This window comes from Schistosoma mansoni, chromosome 3 (assembly GCF_000237925.1).
Source record: "Schistosoma mansoni strain Puerto Rico chromosome 3, complete genome".
Classification (NCBI taxonomy): Eukaryota; Metazoa; Platyhelminthes; class Trematoda; order Strigeidida; family Schistosomatidae; genus Schistosoma; species Schistosoma mansoni.
This window is the reverse complement of record NC_031497.1, coordinates 13,958,001-13,976,586: the sequence shown is the minus strand read 5'-3', so window position 1 is coordinate 13,976,586 and position 18,586 is coordinate 13,958,001. Positions and strand designations below refer to the sequence as shown.

Genomic DNA, 18,586 nt, shown 5'->3' with positions numbered 1-18,586 from the left:
AGTTCAGTCATTATTATTATTGACGTTGAACAGAGAGAATAAATGATTACCAACATGCTGTGGCGTATGTTCCTTACGCTTACGAGTACAAGTAGAATGTAGGAGCAATCGGAAATGAGATGCCTGCTAGCAAAGGATTGAGAAGGTTGAATGGAAGAAAGCAGGAAGGACAACTGAAGATGTGCAAATAATGTATTTAATGTGTCGTTTCCATACTTTACGAAGGCACTTTGTAATTTTGCATTCAACAATAAATTGGTTTTCCCTACCTGAGTTCTGACTCACTTCAATGTAACTGCGATAATTTTTGTTATCGGATGTCACTGTTTATAACTTTTTGGTGATTGGACTAATAACTTAGTTCTATTTTTTGTTAAAATTTGGTAATTAGTTAACGAAAGATATGCACTGTTTCTTAAACAACTTAGAAGTCAATTGCTATGACATGTTACTGATTCTTCATACTATCTTTGAACATTTCAGTAATTTCGGAAATAATCTGTCTTATTATGTAAAGGTTTGTAAATAGACACTAACAGTAAATTGATGATGGTGTTCAACTAAAAATCAAATAAATTTACAATTTTTGTTCAATAACTAGATCAAAAGATAATTTCAGAATTATTATCGACGTGTAAAACATCATTTAAAAAGTGAAAACTCTGAAAAATTGCTGAATTTAATCGCAGAAAATTTATATGTTGACAACTTTTTAAAATGTCCAGATTTCACCAGTCCATATGTTGAGAGTTATTCATACTGTTGATGGAATTAACTGGATATCGCATTCAAAAGACCATTTTTAAAAACTATAACAACAATTTACGATAACCAGCCTATAGACCGTGGATCATTTTATGATCAGTTAAAATATTTTCAAACAAAATTACCTTCTGGGTATTTGTATGGCTTCCTTTTACGCATTTGACGAGCAGCGAACCACATGATTCCACCGGAAGCCAAATCAACACAACTATCTAACAAAGATGATATGATTGCTAATGACCCTGATAATGCAGATGCTACAGCTTTACCCAATAAAAGTACCTATATTGATGTAATTCGAAATAGGCAATATGATAATTAGAAAGTTATCAAGTTATTTTTATACATACAATGTAAAACAGTTAGACAAATAATAACACTATTAGAAAATTATATTTCATTTGAAAATTCACTGAACAAAATAAGTTGATTTCATGGTGAAAAAGGTGTTACATTCATAAAAGTTAAGGAAAATAAATTAATGTAGAAATTATATCAAAATAAAACCAAACCTCTAGCGTAAAGAATAAGAAGTTTTTTTAGTTCGTTGTTTCAAAGAGGACGAACTCATGGAAAATTGGTTGCTTAATCCTAGACACCAGTAAATTTAGTCTCCTTATATTCATTGAAATGGTAACAAATTTACACGGCATTTCAGTAACAAATGATTGTTTTAATCTTAGTCATCTAATAATTATATGAGGCTCATGTTATGACAAAGCAAATGATTTAATGTTCACGATTCGATAACCACTAAACTTATATTTCCAGAAATTAACATTATTTAAAATGACGTTTTGTGTTGGTTATGGATGACTGGATATTTGAAATCATTAGACTTCAATTAAAAGGGTATTGTTTAAAGCGAAAAAAAATAAATATGTTCAACAAATTGTTAGCACAACCACAGATTCCAATTGAAGTACAGATACAAGCAGTAAATAAATGTGAGTGGATTAAGATTAAAAGGTTGATAATTTTATTCATTAATACTGTAAATTGTTTGACAGATTAGGTGAAAACAAATAAAAGATACTATTTTGAGAAAACATACATACATACATTATACATTCACTTGATGCTTATTTTTGAAAGAACGCAAGGATTAGTGGCCTCAAACTAACACCAGTTAAATATTTACCAAAGCTAAGAACCACAACCCTACTGTTCACAGTCGAAAAGTAATCAATGAACCGGATTTAAGGCTATTAATCACCGTTAGTCTAGCAAACGTGAAACCAGACGATCATTAGTTTAATATTAAAAGCAGATGAAATATACGCATATGATAAACTAAGATCAAACGAAACACCGGCTGGTAGATTGCTAGTTTCTAAACTTATTATACATACGAAATAATTTTCCTATGTTACAATAGCTAGATGAAAACATGTAAACGTTAGGCATTAATAACTTATTAGAATTTACCAAGGACATTTCGTTCTGCATTAAAATGAAATTTCCTTCCTTTCTATTTTATTAATATTCATAAACTAATCATTAGTAATATTATACTTACCACGTTGGCACAAAATACAATACTAATAATCATTGTATTAATTCGCGTTTGCCGCCTAATAGAATAGTGATTGGACGTTATCTCTACATCAGAGGTTTCTGCCTCCATAATGGTTGCTATCTTCTCCAACTCACGAATATGTTCATCCTGTCGTCGATAAAACTCCCTAATTTTAGAGAAAATATAAAAGATGGATATCTAAGTGAATTAAACAGGGTTGAGACAACTGCATAGCAATCTTTTAACATCTAAATAACCTAACTGCGTATTTCCTAAATGGATGCTGTTGTCTTTTCGTGTCTTTTATTCGTTCCTATGAAACCTAACAGGGTGAAATTTATGGACTAAAATCGGCAAATTAACAAGGTTTATACTACAAGCAAAAATAATTTAGCTCAATTATTGAATTCTATTGATATAATTAACAAAGCCTGAAAACATAATTTATGGTGTTGATAGAAAATAAAGGTAAAGGGATATTTTACATTCTCCGTATTAAACATCATATAAAACTGAATTAAGTAGTTTGCACACATGTTAATCCTGCTTAAGGCTAGTTATATTCAAATACTATGGCCTTTTCGATAGTCCACGTAATCAAGAATCCATATAAAAGCATATTCAGAACCCTTTTTTAATCGACAAATTGCCTTCGTATGACTTTTTTGTTTGTAGACACCTATATGAATCTTAAAACTAGATTATAATCACTGAATCCTAAAATTTGGCCTACTATCAGGTTTAAAACTAAAAATATGATGACTTCTCATGGCTACTGAGATTCAGAAAGTAACTCACATATATCGATATGGTACAATAGCCCGGATAGACTTCATAACTACTACCACACTCAGTACATCTTCCAACAGTAACAAATATCAACATTTATTGGAGTAAACCTGTGAAGTCAAGTAATAGACTGAATATTGCTTCTTAAACTATTTACTGCACTTTCCATGGCAGAGATATGACAACCATAACCGTAGGACGCACATGAGGCTACAATCGTCACTTTAGTAGTACATCCAACTTTATTTAACATACATTACTTAATAATCACAACCAAATGTTTTAAAGATTTAGGAGTATTGAGAAATGCATTCTGACAATAATCCTGTGCTTCAAAAATGATGTCATCTGTATTTATACATTTTAGCGCAGAACTTATGCCTTACTTGATTAACAACTGTCACAAATATGAATTAGAAACAATTCATGGATTACGCCTTTACAAGTAATCTATCCTTATTTTCTTCTAAATATTATTCCCTTGTTTGCATCGACCTAATTAAATTTGGAAAACATTGACGTGAACTCTGTAATCATTTCTAAGGGACACTAATTTCGCCACAGCATAAAAGACAAAATAGCGACCAACGAAGCTATTATGGGGAGAAAAATATTTCATGACCTAAATAGAAGTAATCAACCACATAAAATTTATTATTCCCATAAAATATTTGATTTCGTCGTTCATGGTATTTACACACACAATCATTTTGCTTCCACCACAGAAACAACCTCCATTTATTTGTGTTTTGCCTACGTTTTGTAACTATCAATTTAAAGTTGACGATGTAATACAATTAGAAGTATTTCAAGAGGACATATAACCTTTCACAGCAAGGAAACGTATGCTACAGGACAAGTTATATTTAGACTCAAAATGTATCATTATATTGATTGATATTTAGAATTCAAGTCGCTTTCATTTCACTGAATCCTGGACTGTAATCATTAAATGCAGCATTCACAAAACAATGCTAGGCGTGAAACAATTTATTTTATGTAGCTTAGAAAATACATTTAAGTTTCTTATGGTTTACGTAAGTTAACACCTAAAGAGATGGTATTTTTATCTATTTATAACAGGAACTTGAGAATTTGCCTTTTAGAGAATCATTCGCGCCTAAATTTTGGTTTAACTAATTTGTTTTTCATTGTAGAAAAATGTTGGACCGCATGAGTTATTCTATAACTGAAGTAGCGAGAGAATTTATAGAAAAATCGACGACGGGAATGGGATCTACCCAATAACCTGTGCAACGCTTATAAAAACCACTTACATTTTCCACCACAATCTATGCACTGAAATCAAGAGCTTCTTATACTTGCATATATCTTTCACCTACTAGCCATCATTAAAATAAAAAAGGCATTTTATTGCAATCGGTGATACATTTTGCGGAAACAAAGTGCTATTAAGAAACAGTTGTTGTAGACAATAGCAAAACTTACATGACTGACTTTGAAGTCGTCTTAGTTTTTTTAATGTTAGAGCTTAATCTCTTCTGAAAAACCTCAATAGGATGCGTTTTCCATGTTCCACCTGTGAAGCAGTTATAAGAATGGAGTAACAACAAAGGTTAATCACAAATTGTTCCAAGCGTTTACTTACTTTCTAAAACGTAAGTGACAACTTGATGTAAAAACTTGTGATTACTTATGACAGTACATTTTATAAATCCTGCTGACAACTCAGTTGAGTAAGCTTGAATGTGTAGGCCTCAACATGAAATAATTCCAAATTGTACTTATTAAAACAATAGTAAGTATCACTACCAAGGTTCGACTTGATAATTCCGAATAAATTGATCATTAGGTAGATTGTTATAAATAAAATAATATATTTGTAATATCCCAATGAGTGGGAAAATTAGATTTATCAGAAGGGGTTTTGTGGAGATTTAGTATGTTTCATAGTTGAAAGCATGAGTCAATTGAAGCTAGGCCGCCATGGAAAACCTGGAAACACTGGACGGCCGTCCAGTGTTAGATTTGCCGACATTTTGTGACTCAGTGTAAGCCACTTCTTCAGAGAATAAATAACCAAATCAAAATTAATCGAAGTTTAAATAGTTGTTTTTTTGTACTATTTAAGCTTGAATTAATGTTGATTTGGTTATTTATTCTTTGAAGAAGTGGCTTACACCGAGTCACGAAACATCAAACATAATTCCTCTACACACTTGAGTGGATCTTATCAAAGCTCGAGTCTATTTGGAATCAATAGTGATTCGCTAGGCTATTTATAATTCACTTCTAGAGTCGCAGGTAACCTAGATTCTAAAAATATTGGGAAGTTACTTATTGGAGCGTTACTACTGGAATTGGAAGATTACCTGGATTATTTCAAACCTTAGAATTTATCTCAATTTTAAGGAGGATAACACTTTCGCACATTTATAACTTCTATTTATAGAAACACTTATGGCCTGCCAGAGAATCTTGAGTGACAAACTAAGATTACTAACAAATCGTTTACAATTGACATGATTGAAGCGCATGAAATCACACAGTTCAAAAAACTATTCCGTACTCTGAACCAGACATAAGAGATTTTATACTAAAGCTTCGAACACAGACTTATTAGTACAGTTTCGGTAAATAACTCCATATTCAACTTCGCGACTGTCTGACTTCGGGTGTCAGGGGTCCTAAACTCGTGAAAAACTCGTACAAATTCCTAACTGTACTTTTCAAATGGCCAAAGATTTCTGATTTACGTAGGAATATGTCATTAACGATCTTAGCAACGGTTTTACGACACAAAATGATGTCTTATTATGCAATGTTAACCAACCTATCACGCAACATAAACCTGAGATTTCTCCTAATGTGATAATCGATCCCCAGTTACTTAATTACCCCAGCAGCATTACCTCACACTTGATGTAGACGTTAACTAATAGCACGGTCAAGTTTCACAAACGTATTACTGATCATAGTAACATAAAGTTATTTATTTCGGAGAGAAATGTTTTTTAGATAGAGTTCAACTTCTTAATATATAAACTGATTCTATATTGTTTGAGATAGGTTGTGAAAAATGAGTTAAATAAACTGGTTAGAAAAGGAATAGAAATTTGTTTTGGCTAGATACGCCATATAGTTTAATAAAATCTTAGTTGAAGCTAATGAGCTAAACAGGTTTTTAAATGTTTTAAAATGAATTGACAAAAACCTTTATATTTAGTGAGAAAATAGGTAGCACACTTCAGGTTTCGGAAACAATAGTTGATTACGGTAAGAGTATAAATTTGATAGTGTTTTGTTTGACAGTACATTTAACGAACCCCTTTATCTAATGAACACTGAAGTACAAAACTAGTGCTGATCTACTTTCAGCTATTATACTAATCTTAAAGTTGACAATGCAAGACAGTGACGTCAGGAATGTTCGTCTATTTACAACTGATCTTTCCGTATAATTTAAAGTATTGAGTTCAAGCAATAAAACTCTATTCTTCAGGAAGTGATTCAAAGTGCATCACTATTTCGACTTTAGGTCTATCAAACCACACAGGGTTCCTAACGTTTCAATGGCTCTGAAGTTAGTAAAAGTAAATAAAGTGTACAACCATGGCTGCATAAATAGTAGAATAGGTTGACGTGTTGTAAACCAACTCAAAGTAAGATCGTCACCAAACTCAAACAAACAAAAATACCATGTATTTCTTGTTTACATAGAAAAAGACCAATTTCACGTTTGATACCGGAAGAAAAACGATTGGTTGTTGTTAAGTCTACAGAGAATTAACACTCTAGCCTTCTACTCCAAAAGTAGTAGGTGAGGTGCACTCAGAGGGCTTTATCAGAAGACGCCAATAACGTTAATCCTGAGCTTTATAAAAGCTATAAGTATTTTATGCCACGTTGAGGCCCTTCTTATAAAACCATCTTATTTAGGTAGAACTGTTGAAAGTAAATAATCCTCTAAATAGGCTCAAAAGTGTAATAGAAGATAAAATTGATCTATAGAATCTCATTTTCTTTCTTATCCTTCTTTATTAAATCTTTCTTACAATTTCATACGAGTCGACATGATAAATATGGGTAGTCGGATTAATCAAAAAGTATCGTGCAAACACATTATATTTTTCCGATTATGACTGTATTTTTGTTACAAGTTAGAACACAGTTAAAGCTTTGGAAATGCAGTACTTCGCCTTACTACTTTACCGTAAAGGAGCAATGCTGTTCAAGGTTAGCATGCAAAAACGAAACCGTTCGTCTGAGCCATATTGGTAGATGCAGACCACCCGATTGAAGTTCGTGAGATAACCACTTTATGAGAGATGGCTTAGAATGATTAGCAATGACACAAACGCACTCACTCCTTATATCCCTATTATTCTCTAGTATTCCTCCACAATATTCTTAGTATTCCTTAATACACACTTCTCAAATTTCTTTTAGAACCATACTCTCGATATTTTATCGTTTTCTTTTTCATAACAAGTGTAGTTGCTAATACCGTTAAATCAGCTCGTATCTTTGGTCGACAGGCTGCGACTCTAATTGTTCATACACTCAAAGAGGAAACAACCCTTGTCTAGACTAATGTTACGCGTAACCGTAATAAGTCTAGCACTGTCAAGACAAGAATATTGTCATCCATCGAAAGTGTATCTACTCCAGACATTGCTAGCGAGATGAATGCAAATATACGATACGCAGAGAGGTAAACTCTTTCACAAGGGAAATTGGGTAATATAAATGAACGGATTCATCTGGAACTCAAAACCAGAAAGACAACTAAAGAAAAGCTCCCAGTAGTTAACGAAAAGGGGATGACAACATAAATGAAAGTCGTGAACACGACTTTCAAAGATGTCGGTTCCTTTCCTTGTTTAATTATTTGAAATATGGAGGAGTCGAAAGAAAGTGACCCTGCCCAAAGACATGCACACTATCTGGAGTTAGTGGAATCTGCCATCAGAAATACACTGCCGAAAGTGAATTTTGGAGTGCAAATTACCAAGGTAATAAAACTTGGTAAGTGGATTGGAGGTGAGACACGGTCAAGAGAGATATCGAAGTTAGCACTCAGAAGTTGTGAGGAAGATGTTACACGAAATAATCCATACAAAATCAAAATTCAAATACTTGCACCGACCAGATCGGTCACTTGGGGTCGAATCGAGTAAAAGAATACCATTACTGAGTTAAAAACTCAAAATCCAAATGGCACAGCAAATCTTAGGATTCGGGGTTTTTGAGGAGTCAGGTGTTGAAGGTCAGTGCTTTCAAAACCCGTATGCGCAGAACGAATAGTTCTCAAAACACCTGAAATGTGCTACACGAACGCTCATAGTCTTACAGATAAAACGTCCGAGCTGAGCTTGATGATGAATGGATTAAGTCTCGATATAATTGTTGTCATAGAAACGTGCCTCACCGCATATGTTAACTGTTCTTCAATCATTGCAGTATACACCAGTATTAGAAGTGAGTTACAAATCACAAAGGAGAAGGCATAATACTATCTGTTAGAGATCATTTTCGTGTACAATCGATCACATCAGATGCGCATGATAGTGTTACGGGTCAGGTAGCTTATTGTACAATCTTAACCTTTTTGCTTCCACCAGAGCTAGTCATTTCCGAGGTCATAACAAGAAGGTTCAAAAACTGCTACCTAGTTAACTAACAGCGAGGCTGTGTTTTTCTCGTAGTGGTCAACGACTTGGATGCTTTACCCGAGCAAACGGCATCAGCCTCAAGGGGAAGCTAGACCTTCACTGGAAAATAGACTGCAAGAATTAACACAGGTTCATAGACCTACTATCCTGATTACTGAATGTCAATCATTGCTGTAATGACATATAGAGAGGCAATACTAACTGTTATCCCGTCGGATCTACATTCTCAGGACTTTGATTCAGTTGTACTGCAACTACATTGTTCCAGTCTATTTTACCTCCCATCTTGCTAACTTCATCTGAACGAGCGGACGCAGTAAGGTATTTCGGGATAATGCACATTTATACCAGATTCTACGTTGATGATAACTGACTGTCTTTACACATTTTTATTTCCAAACGGCTAAAATCTGGCGATAACGAATTTCTTGCCAGTATGTCATACCAATATTTTTCACAACGACTACTCATTTGTATAGTTATACACAAAGTCGGGAATCCCAGACCAACGATCAACTCAAATGTTTGGATGGTGATTCATCCCAACGATTACCAAAGAAAAATGTTTGGTTGTTGAAATGCTTAAAGATTATTAATTTTTTAAGACCAACCAAAGCAAATGACTGAAGCGTTATTTTTATATTTTGCAGATCCGAATGTGATGTGGAACCTGAGTAATTATCGCTACATTATTCATTGACTTTGCGTATCCAAACAGTAAGTTGATGGTAATATTTACCTTCTACCAATAAAATCCCTATTATTAGAATATTTATGGCCGCATAGATGAAAATTAAAGACATTTAATCATTCTTACCACACCATTATTCACCAAGCTGGGAAATCAAACAGTACCGTTTGATAACGATCGTGTGTTATTGAGATAATTTCTATATCAACAAAAATTTATTATTATAACAGTCAGGGAATATCATGTAAAGTACACAAAATAATTTTCAGAAACTTGCATGGTGAATTAAGCGGAATTGAATTGCTCCCTGATAAAGTGTTTCCTGACTCTACTTCCTCTAACTTTTTCGAAGCCATTGATATTGAAGTACAGAACAAGCGACACTTCAACTCAGTCTCCATTGCATTTCCTATTTCGATTTCCTAACACTTTTAGATAAAAATAAAGACTAACAGTAACACCAATCAAAGAAGTATTGTCTGATAATTATTAACGAGAAATTCCAACGGGTGTGTGTGAGAGTTAATATGTATTTGAAGAGACTAAACACAAGCTATACAATGTACAAACTATTCTATGCAGTTATAAGCAGTCAAAATTAGATTGTCATACTGAATCGGAAAATTTGATAAACATCAAAATTTCAACTATACGAAACGGAATACTTTTGTAATGGTAAATAAATCCTCAAAATCAATAGCTCCGTAAGTCTTCGACATTGGATGCTCTCCACGTTGGTTTTAATGGACTCACTTAGCTGAAGGCAGTCGGTTAAGCATCCGCACCAGATCACAAGTGAGAACGCCGTGCTTAACATCTGCAATCACTAGCCAGTCTAGATCAGTCGATCCTCGATATATCGTCAGCCTATCAAATATATCTTCGAACCTCCTCCCTTCTGGATTTTGATTTCATTAGGTGTACATGGCTGAATTATAGAAGGTGTTACTGGCTAATGTGTTGTCCAACTACAAATATCTGTGGCATCTTCACTTTCATGACAGTGTGGATGTGAGTAACTTCACGAAAATTATGTTAGGCTTGGAAGTACCACACTAACCTATCCACCCGAATGTCTAAACACACTGATGCATTCAGTTGCTTCCGTCATTTCCTAGGTTTGGTGAGTAGTTAATATACTTGAAATAAATCATAAATACCATTTGCCGGCCTTCCGTATTTCTAACATCTGTGTGACTGAAGTATAGACTCGTTGAATACACTTCTTGCTAAGAAAAGTATTAAGGCACTTTTAAAGCAGGTTTTACTCGCAATGATGGCTGTATTAGTTCTCCAATTTTCACCTCCGTACAGTAGGACTGTCTTGACGTTCGCATTGAAGATTCTCAATTTGACATTGATTAACAGTTGTCTCGAGTTTAATATGTTCCTCAATTGTAGGAATGTGGCCGTTGCTTCACCAATCCTTGCCTTTATGTCTGCATCGGATCCTCATCGTTCATCGATGATTATCATGACCAGGTACGTGGAATTACCCACCTCTTCCAGAGTTTCCCGATCAAGTGGGGTTGGAATAGTGTTTTCCGTGTTACATTCGGAAATCTTTTTTTTCTACTTGTGTATGTCGAGGCCTACTGCTTCAGAGGCTGCTACTTCACTGGCTGTCCTCACCTATATTCGTTCGTGTGTATGGGATAGAAGGACGAAGTCATCTGCGAAATTGGTTTCATTCAAGCAGTCCGTGTTCCGTGCTTCACCACAGATGTGAAGGTCTTCAAAACCCAGTCAACCACCAGAAGAAAGATAAACGGGAAGAGGAAGCAGCCTTATCTGACTAGTGTCCTCCCTTGGAATGCATCTGTCTACTGCTTTCGATGCACCATATGACAGTGTAATCCGTCGTTTGGATTGCGCATAATGCTGACGATCATCTAGGTTCACCATAGGTCGACGATGTTTCCATAATGTCTTCTTAACCACACTGACAAACGCCTTATCATGGTCAAGGACGTTTATGTATATTGACGAGTTCCGCTGAAATGATTTTTCAACGATGATCCGCAGTGCCTCAAATCGATCAGTGCACGACCGATCCATACGGAATCCGACCTCTTGATTTCGAAGATGGACGTTGTGAGGATGGTCCATGAGAGAACTCGAAGAAGCTCAGAAAGAGCCGAAAATATCCCATACAATCATAGTTTTGATGAATATTCCTGAATCTCTACATGAAGCTTCCGTATTGGATAAGTGCTAAAACCCCTGTATGCGGATTGGATGATCATAATGATGATTTCCTTTCACTAAAACTGTAAATACCCGATGGTTTTGTATCATATTAACACTGTTTAGAATAGCATTCTTTTCACTTGTCTTCTGTCTTCTCATTTGCGATTTCGAGGGTTCAACTGTTCAAGTGCCAACGTTATGCGCGGTATACTAAGAATCTAAGCTCCGGATATTACAAGTGGCGACAGGGTCAACGTATCAAGATGCCTTTATCTTTGGAATAAGTTGAAGCCTTGCTAGTCAGCCAAGAAGAACATTACGAACAGTTCTAGTAGCTCTGACCCAGAAAATGAACCCAAATCAAAAGAGGCTTACAGAAGTCCTTCTTTCCAGTCTATCAGCACTTGATCTTCTTCCCAAATCTTCCTCAATAGAATGTAGAGAAGCTTTGCACTCACTTCAATATCTGACTTTAGTGCCTCAGCTGATATATTGTCAGGTCCTGCTGCTTTCGCGCCCTTGATTTGTCTGATGACCATCCCGATTTCTTCGATCGTTGGTGGAGTGACATTCATAGGAAGGTCTGTAGGTGCTGCTTCGACGTCCAAGGGATTCAATGGAGCTGGTCTATTTTAAGAGCTTCCCAAAGTATTCCACCCACCTGTTCCTCTGTCCTTGAATCTCCGTGATTATTTTGCCTTCTTTGTCTTTGACCGATCTTTCTGGCTTGCCATGTTTCCGTGCTAGTCTCTTCGTTGTGTCATAAAGATGTTCCATATTTCCTTCTCTTGAAGCTCCTTTCGCTGTCGTTGCTAGTTCTTCCACGCATTTCTGATTGTTGGCCACAATGCTTCTTTTCACTTGCTTGTTTGCTTCTGTGCATTTAGCTTGTATCTCGACTTTCTCTGTTCTTGTTCGGCTTTTGTTATTTGCTGTCTTTTTGTTCCTCCTTTCTAGAATCTTGTCCACGTTTTCCAGCGAGATCTATTTCTTATGATGATGCTTCTTAGGACCAAGAACCTCCTGACAGCATTAGAGCAACTGCCTGAGTGTGTGGAGCACTTTCCCCTTCGTAACCGGAGTATAGCATCATCTCTGTCGTACCTAGCTTTCGTTGTATAACTTGTGTCTAGTTGGTTTCGCTGATTCCCAGTACTGCCAATTTGCATCTCCTCATTGTCGTTGCTATTTGACTGATCCTCCCAGTCTCCGGCATCGCCTGGACATTTCACGTATCTATTAACAATTTTTTTGTGGTTGTTACTATGCGTATCGACCTCGTGACTTTCGAAGGATTTCGGCCTTCATCTTGAGGCGCCATAATTCCCCCTTTAACTCGGAGGTCGGAATTTAAATGATTTAATTTGTTTAGTCTGATTGGCATTAGTTTGGCAAGACTCTTTTCTACGGGATGGGGTCGCCGACCCCATTTTCAACCGTCCTTTTGAACTGGACATGGGACCAGCAGTAACTCTAGAAGGGCTAACTGATCCAAAGTTATTTTGATAATGAATATCATAGTTTCATTTGACGTATAAGTCAACACATCACATTATTCAACCCAACATCTTATTATAAATTGTAAACAATCCTTAATCCACATGCTGTGCTTTAAACAATGCACTTTGTCTTAAACCTGGCCACTTCTTGGATTATCAATTTGGATGTAAAACTATAGAACCTGAAGAGAACTTAATAATAAACATATTTTCGTGTTATCCTAATGAGCAGAAAACTATATTTTCGGCGTTTCGTGACTTAATGTAAGCCACTTCCCCAGAGTGAATAAATAGTACGTCTGAAAAACAATTTTCTACCAATGGAACACTACAAATAGGCATGTTTTTTTATAAAATTTCTACTCAATTCTCGATTTATTTAAAACCATCAATTCCCACCTTAACCGAAAAAAAATTCTTTGTTCTTATATCACCTCTATAATATGATGGGAATTTTTAAAAATTATTATCCATCGAAATAGCTAGGATCAACTGTATTTTTATACACTTTAAGAAGTCAAATATTTAGTCTTCTACCAAGTCAATTTAAAGGACTTTAAATCTTGTAAAATGCGTCAGTGTATTTTAAAAAATAATATGTACCATTTCTAGTTCAGATGAAAAAAATCATATCAAATGATAAAGCCATAATTATAGTTTTATATTGTTATTCTGGAAATAAATAATATAACTAATAACAAATACTATTAAGGTATCTGAGCTAGAATATAACAGGTATCCATGGTTTTTTTTAACCAATTGTGATGCAAACCAATAATGGTGAAGATCTGTTAATACATGATAATGGTAGACTGGTTGAATTAGCAATGACAATAACATAAGTTTATCATTAGTGTGATTTAAGGAAAACGTGTAAGAAGTTCATATTCATAAATAATTTTATTTTGTAATTAGTACGTATGATAAACTCTTATAAAGCAAGAATAATAAACATTGTGGGATAAAGTGGATTCATTTCATCTTCAACATACGCATCTGTCTAAATAAATAAACAAAATGTTTCGACAGATGTGATTGTGTGTGTAACATTTAGTTCACTTGTGAGAAAATAATTGTACATACTATTAATATTCATACACGTTCAAAATATTGAACAGATGATAATCAACGGATTGATTGAAAGGGAGGGAAATGATGTAAAAGATGAGCTTTGCAGAAAGCTTTCCGACTTTCTCCAAAAAGCTAGGCGCTGTGATGTAGTAATAACGGCTGGTGACTTTAATGCTCAAGTAGGTAAACTAAGCAAAATGGAAAGATACCTGGGAGGATCTTATGGTGTCGTGGCTAAAAGAACAGATAATGGCGACCGTCTGCCGCAGCTATGCTCAGATAACCGCCTGTTTATTGCAAATACTAACATTAAGCACCAGGAAAAACATCTTTGGACATGGAGACCTCCGAATTCGTCCCAACGTTGGGCCCGAATAGATCACATCGCTGTCAGCCACCAATGGAGGGGTTCGATAGAAGACTGTTGCTCATTCTGGAGCATATGCTTAGATTCAGATCATGCTCTAGTGCGAGCAAGTATCAGTCTGCGTCTTACTGGACGTAGGAGAGTAGCTGCAAGGAAGCTTCTTAGAGTTCTACTTAATGATAGGCAAGCTAAGAATATCTTTCGGGAACAACTACAAAAACAGTTGGGCAGCCATGTAAGTTGTGCACACTCCAAGGCAGTGCAGAATGACATCCAAAAAGCTGTAGAAACAGCAGTGATATCTGCTAGTATGGTAAACCATAAGGTTAGGGAGAAACATCGGATCTCAGCAACATCTACCGCACTGATAGATGCTCGAAAACTAATCCCATCTGGCTCTGGACATAACGAAGAGCGGAGTCAACTTAGGCGCAGGCTAATAAGAAGCCTACACAATGATCGCGAACAGTGGTGGGTAGCGAAAGCTAGAAATAAACTGTTGAAAAACCACTTAATGATTTAGAACTTATCACAGCATCTGCCTGTGAGATTACTAACGTAGACTTCAATGTACAGAATATCTCTAAGGCAATTAGTACATTGAAATACTCCTACACTGATGGACCAGATGGTACTCCGGCTAGCATGCTAAAACGTGGAGGCGATGATATGTGTGTTTTATTACTCAAACTATTTGCGATATCACTCTCTACAGCGCATTACCCTACTGCCTGGAAAACTACACACATCATTCCCAAAATAATAACAGGACCTGAAGCAAATGTTGAAAATTACCGACCCATAAAGATAACTTCAGTGGTGTCTAGAGTGATGGAGAAAGTAGTTAAGGCGGCGTTAGTCCAACATCTAATTACTAATAATCTCATCTCGGTCTCCCAACATGGATTTCTTAGGTCCAGATCATGTGATACATGCCTAGTGGACTACATGAATGATATAACTCTGAAACGAGACAATGGACTCCTTGTATCAGTCATATTTTTAGACTTTAAGAAAGCTTTTCATAAGGTTCCACACAAACGGCTACTAGCCAAACTACGGTCCTTCGGAATCAACAACCCACTCTATTCATGGTTTGTTTCATTCTTAAAGGGACGTAAACAAATGGTAAAGTACAACGACTGTCTCCCATTACCTAGACCAATAACTAGTGGCGTCATCCAGGGAAGTGTATTAGGCCCACTCTTGTTTCTCATGTATATAAACGATATATGTAACATCATAAAGTCTGGGAAACCATACTTATATGCTGATGATCTCAAAATAGTATACAGCTATAAGCCTGAGGTTCTAAGTGAAAGTGTGCCCCTGATTCAAAATGATCTCAATAACCTAACTATCTGGAGCGAAAAGTGGCAATTACCATTCAACCTCAACAAATGCGGGATCTTGCACTATGGAATGCACCCCTATGAACCCCAACTTTACTTAAATAAAAGTAAAGTCCAGACACTTAATTCAGTACACGATCTAGGAATAAATTACACAGGAAGCCTAAACTTTAAAGCACACGCCTCCTTTATTATTTCTAAAGCCAGACGTCTAATTGGCTTCATAACAAAAAATTTCTTCACGACATATGCCAAGCTTACCCTCTACAAAATATGTGTACGACCTTCCCTAGAATACTGCTCTTTTATCTTCTCTAATATGAATACCACTGACAAAATAAGAGTAGAAGATGTTCAAAGACGCTTTACACTCCAACTGCTAGGAAGTGACACCACTCTTGATTACACAAGTAGATGTAAGCACCTCTCTTTAGAACCTTTATGGCACCGTAGGTTAAGGAACAATCTGATATTTCTCTACAAAGCAATAAATGGACTGTCATTCCTAACCTCCTGCCCAACTATGATCAATGACCCAGCCTATAAACTAAGAAACAATGCATATACACTATTTACCGAAACACACCAAAAACAAATGCGTTGTAGGTTTTTTACAGTTCGGTATAGTTTATTGTGGAACAGGTTGCCAATACCTATCCGTAACTGTGACACATTTACCAAATTTAAAAGGCTAATAACCCTGTTACTAAACTCTAAAGAACTTCACCAACTATTCCTTGAACTCCCGCCTACTATTGAGGCACTTTATTATGGACCGCCCAATATCTAGACAGAACAAGAATATAACGAACTCCATTGTCGTTAGTATGAATATAGCAAAACTAAAGAAAACATGCTTCATCCTTCCCCATTATTTATTGATTATTAACCATGGCCTTCCGCTCCTAACCCTCATTTTCAGTTTCCGAATCTCTCTAATGGTTAAAACCAAATTATTCTTCCTAGGTGTCATGTCCTTTTATTTTTCTTATTACAAGTAGACAGATAACTCACTAATCTTATGGATGCTGACCAACTAAGGCCGATCAAAAGAAGCTCATATGTCCTAAATTCTTGTGAGTTGTTCAATGTTTTATTTTTCTTACCCTGAAAATTTTACAATATTCTCTTGCATAACCTCTGGTTTGCTATTAGCCCTTACTATCTCTTAACCACATATAATCTGACTTGTCTCTTCTAACCTTTACCATTAGTTATCTTTATAGTGGTACGATATATTAAATGGATATCTAACCCATAATACAAATGCTATTACCATCTGATTTGCTTGTAACATGGAACTTGTAGAGACAGTGTATTCCAAATATGGTCCTTGATTAAAGCAATATTCATACCGACCACAAACGTAAGAGAGCCTAACATTATAAAAGGAGGGAGGGTGGTGTTACTTACCAGCAAACATGATGGTGGGGAGATAACTTCAATCCACCCGTGTCTGTGGGGCAGAACATATTAATTACGGCTCCTTATGTCTAGTGGGATGTCACGAACCAACGGTATTGATGCGAAATTACTCATGCAAAATACCACTTTGAATTATGTTAAAAAAAGCTGACTTGGTTCCACTTCCTACCGAGTAATCCTAATACAAGCAAACTAGACAATTGGCCACTCTATACCCTATAAAATCTAAAAACAAAAAAAGAGAGTTCAAACAGCTTCTAAAGTAAAGGAAGACAGTCATTTGTATCGGAATACTGTTTTCAGCACTTTATTTTATAATTACATAATTCCACACTTCCTTCTGAACTACCTTCATTTATACAGTTCCTTATCCACTCATACCTTGCCCACACTTATTTTTCTTTAACACATTAGTATGTTCTTACCTAATAAGTACTTTAGTAACAGACAAATAGACTAAGCGGTTATACCTTAACTATTCCTCCATGAATATTGTGTGCTCTGCTTTTCGTCCTTCCTTTTTCGGCGGGACTAAAGAACATGGACGAGCCAATCAGAAGCTTTCGCTGGTTTTCTAGGTCACGGCGGTAATTTCGCAACACGATGCTTACGTACGATCGCTTTACAGCGGATTTTCGAGAGGACGTGATAATTCAGCGACTGCAGGAAAAGGGATTATTGAGAAGCTCCTGTACTTGTGACTGCGGTTGTCAAATGAACATTGTACAATGTGCAGACTATCGTGACGATATTATCTTTCGATGTCCCTCATGTTGGAAGAAGAAATCAGCTAGAACAGGGACATTTTTCGCTCGCTCAAAGTTAAGGTTAAGACAAATTATGCTCCTTATTGCGAATTGGGTAATAAAAGAACCGGTAACACTAGCTGCCGCCTTTGCCGATGTAAGCGAAGTTTCGGCAGTTCAATGGTACGAGTTTTGCAGAGATATATGCGCAACAAAACTGACAAGCATACACCAATTGTATGGAGGAGTGGGAAAGATTGTTGAAATAGACGAAACGGTGGTAAGGAAACGCAAATACAACCGTGGCCGTTGTATTAAAGAAGATTGGGTAAGTACCTCTTCCATAAATATACCTCACAGGTCTTTGGAATATATGATAGATCATTACGGAAAGGACATTTTCAAAGAGTCAGGAACCGGAAGGCACCAACAATCATACCGATCATACAGCAATATGTGCTACCGGGTACTACTATTTATACAGATGATTGGGGAGCTTACAGATGTCTAGGTAGACTGGGATATGAGCATGAAGT

General features: G+C 36.0%; 1 protein-coding gene across 1 annotated transcript in view; it reads right to left on the bottom strand.

Annotated features, from left to right (window-relative positions):
• Smp_150230 (putative cation efflux protein/ zinc transporter) overlaps nucleotides 1-9,051 on the bottom strand; it is a gene marked incomplete at its 5' end in the record, with an annotated part of 30,326 nt that extends 21,275 nt beyond the window's left edge. Inside the window, 4 exons of the mRNA XM_018799323.1 lie at nucleotides 891-1,047; nucleotides 2,285-2,450; nucleotides 4,523-4,613; nucleotides 8,988-9,051. Of these exons, the coding sequence (XP_018651123.1) occupies nucleotides 891-1,047; nucleotides 2,285-2,450; nucleotides 4,523-4,613; nucleotides 8,988-9,051 (478 nt within the window). The remainder of the gene's footprint in view (nucleotides 1-890; nucleotides 1,048-2,284; nucleotides 2,451-4,522; nucleotides 4,614-8,987) is intronic.
• Nucleotides 9,052-18,586: the final 9,535 nt, after the last annotated feature.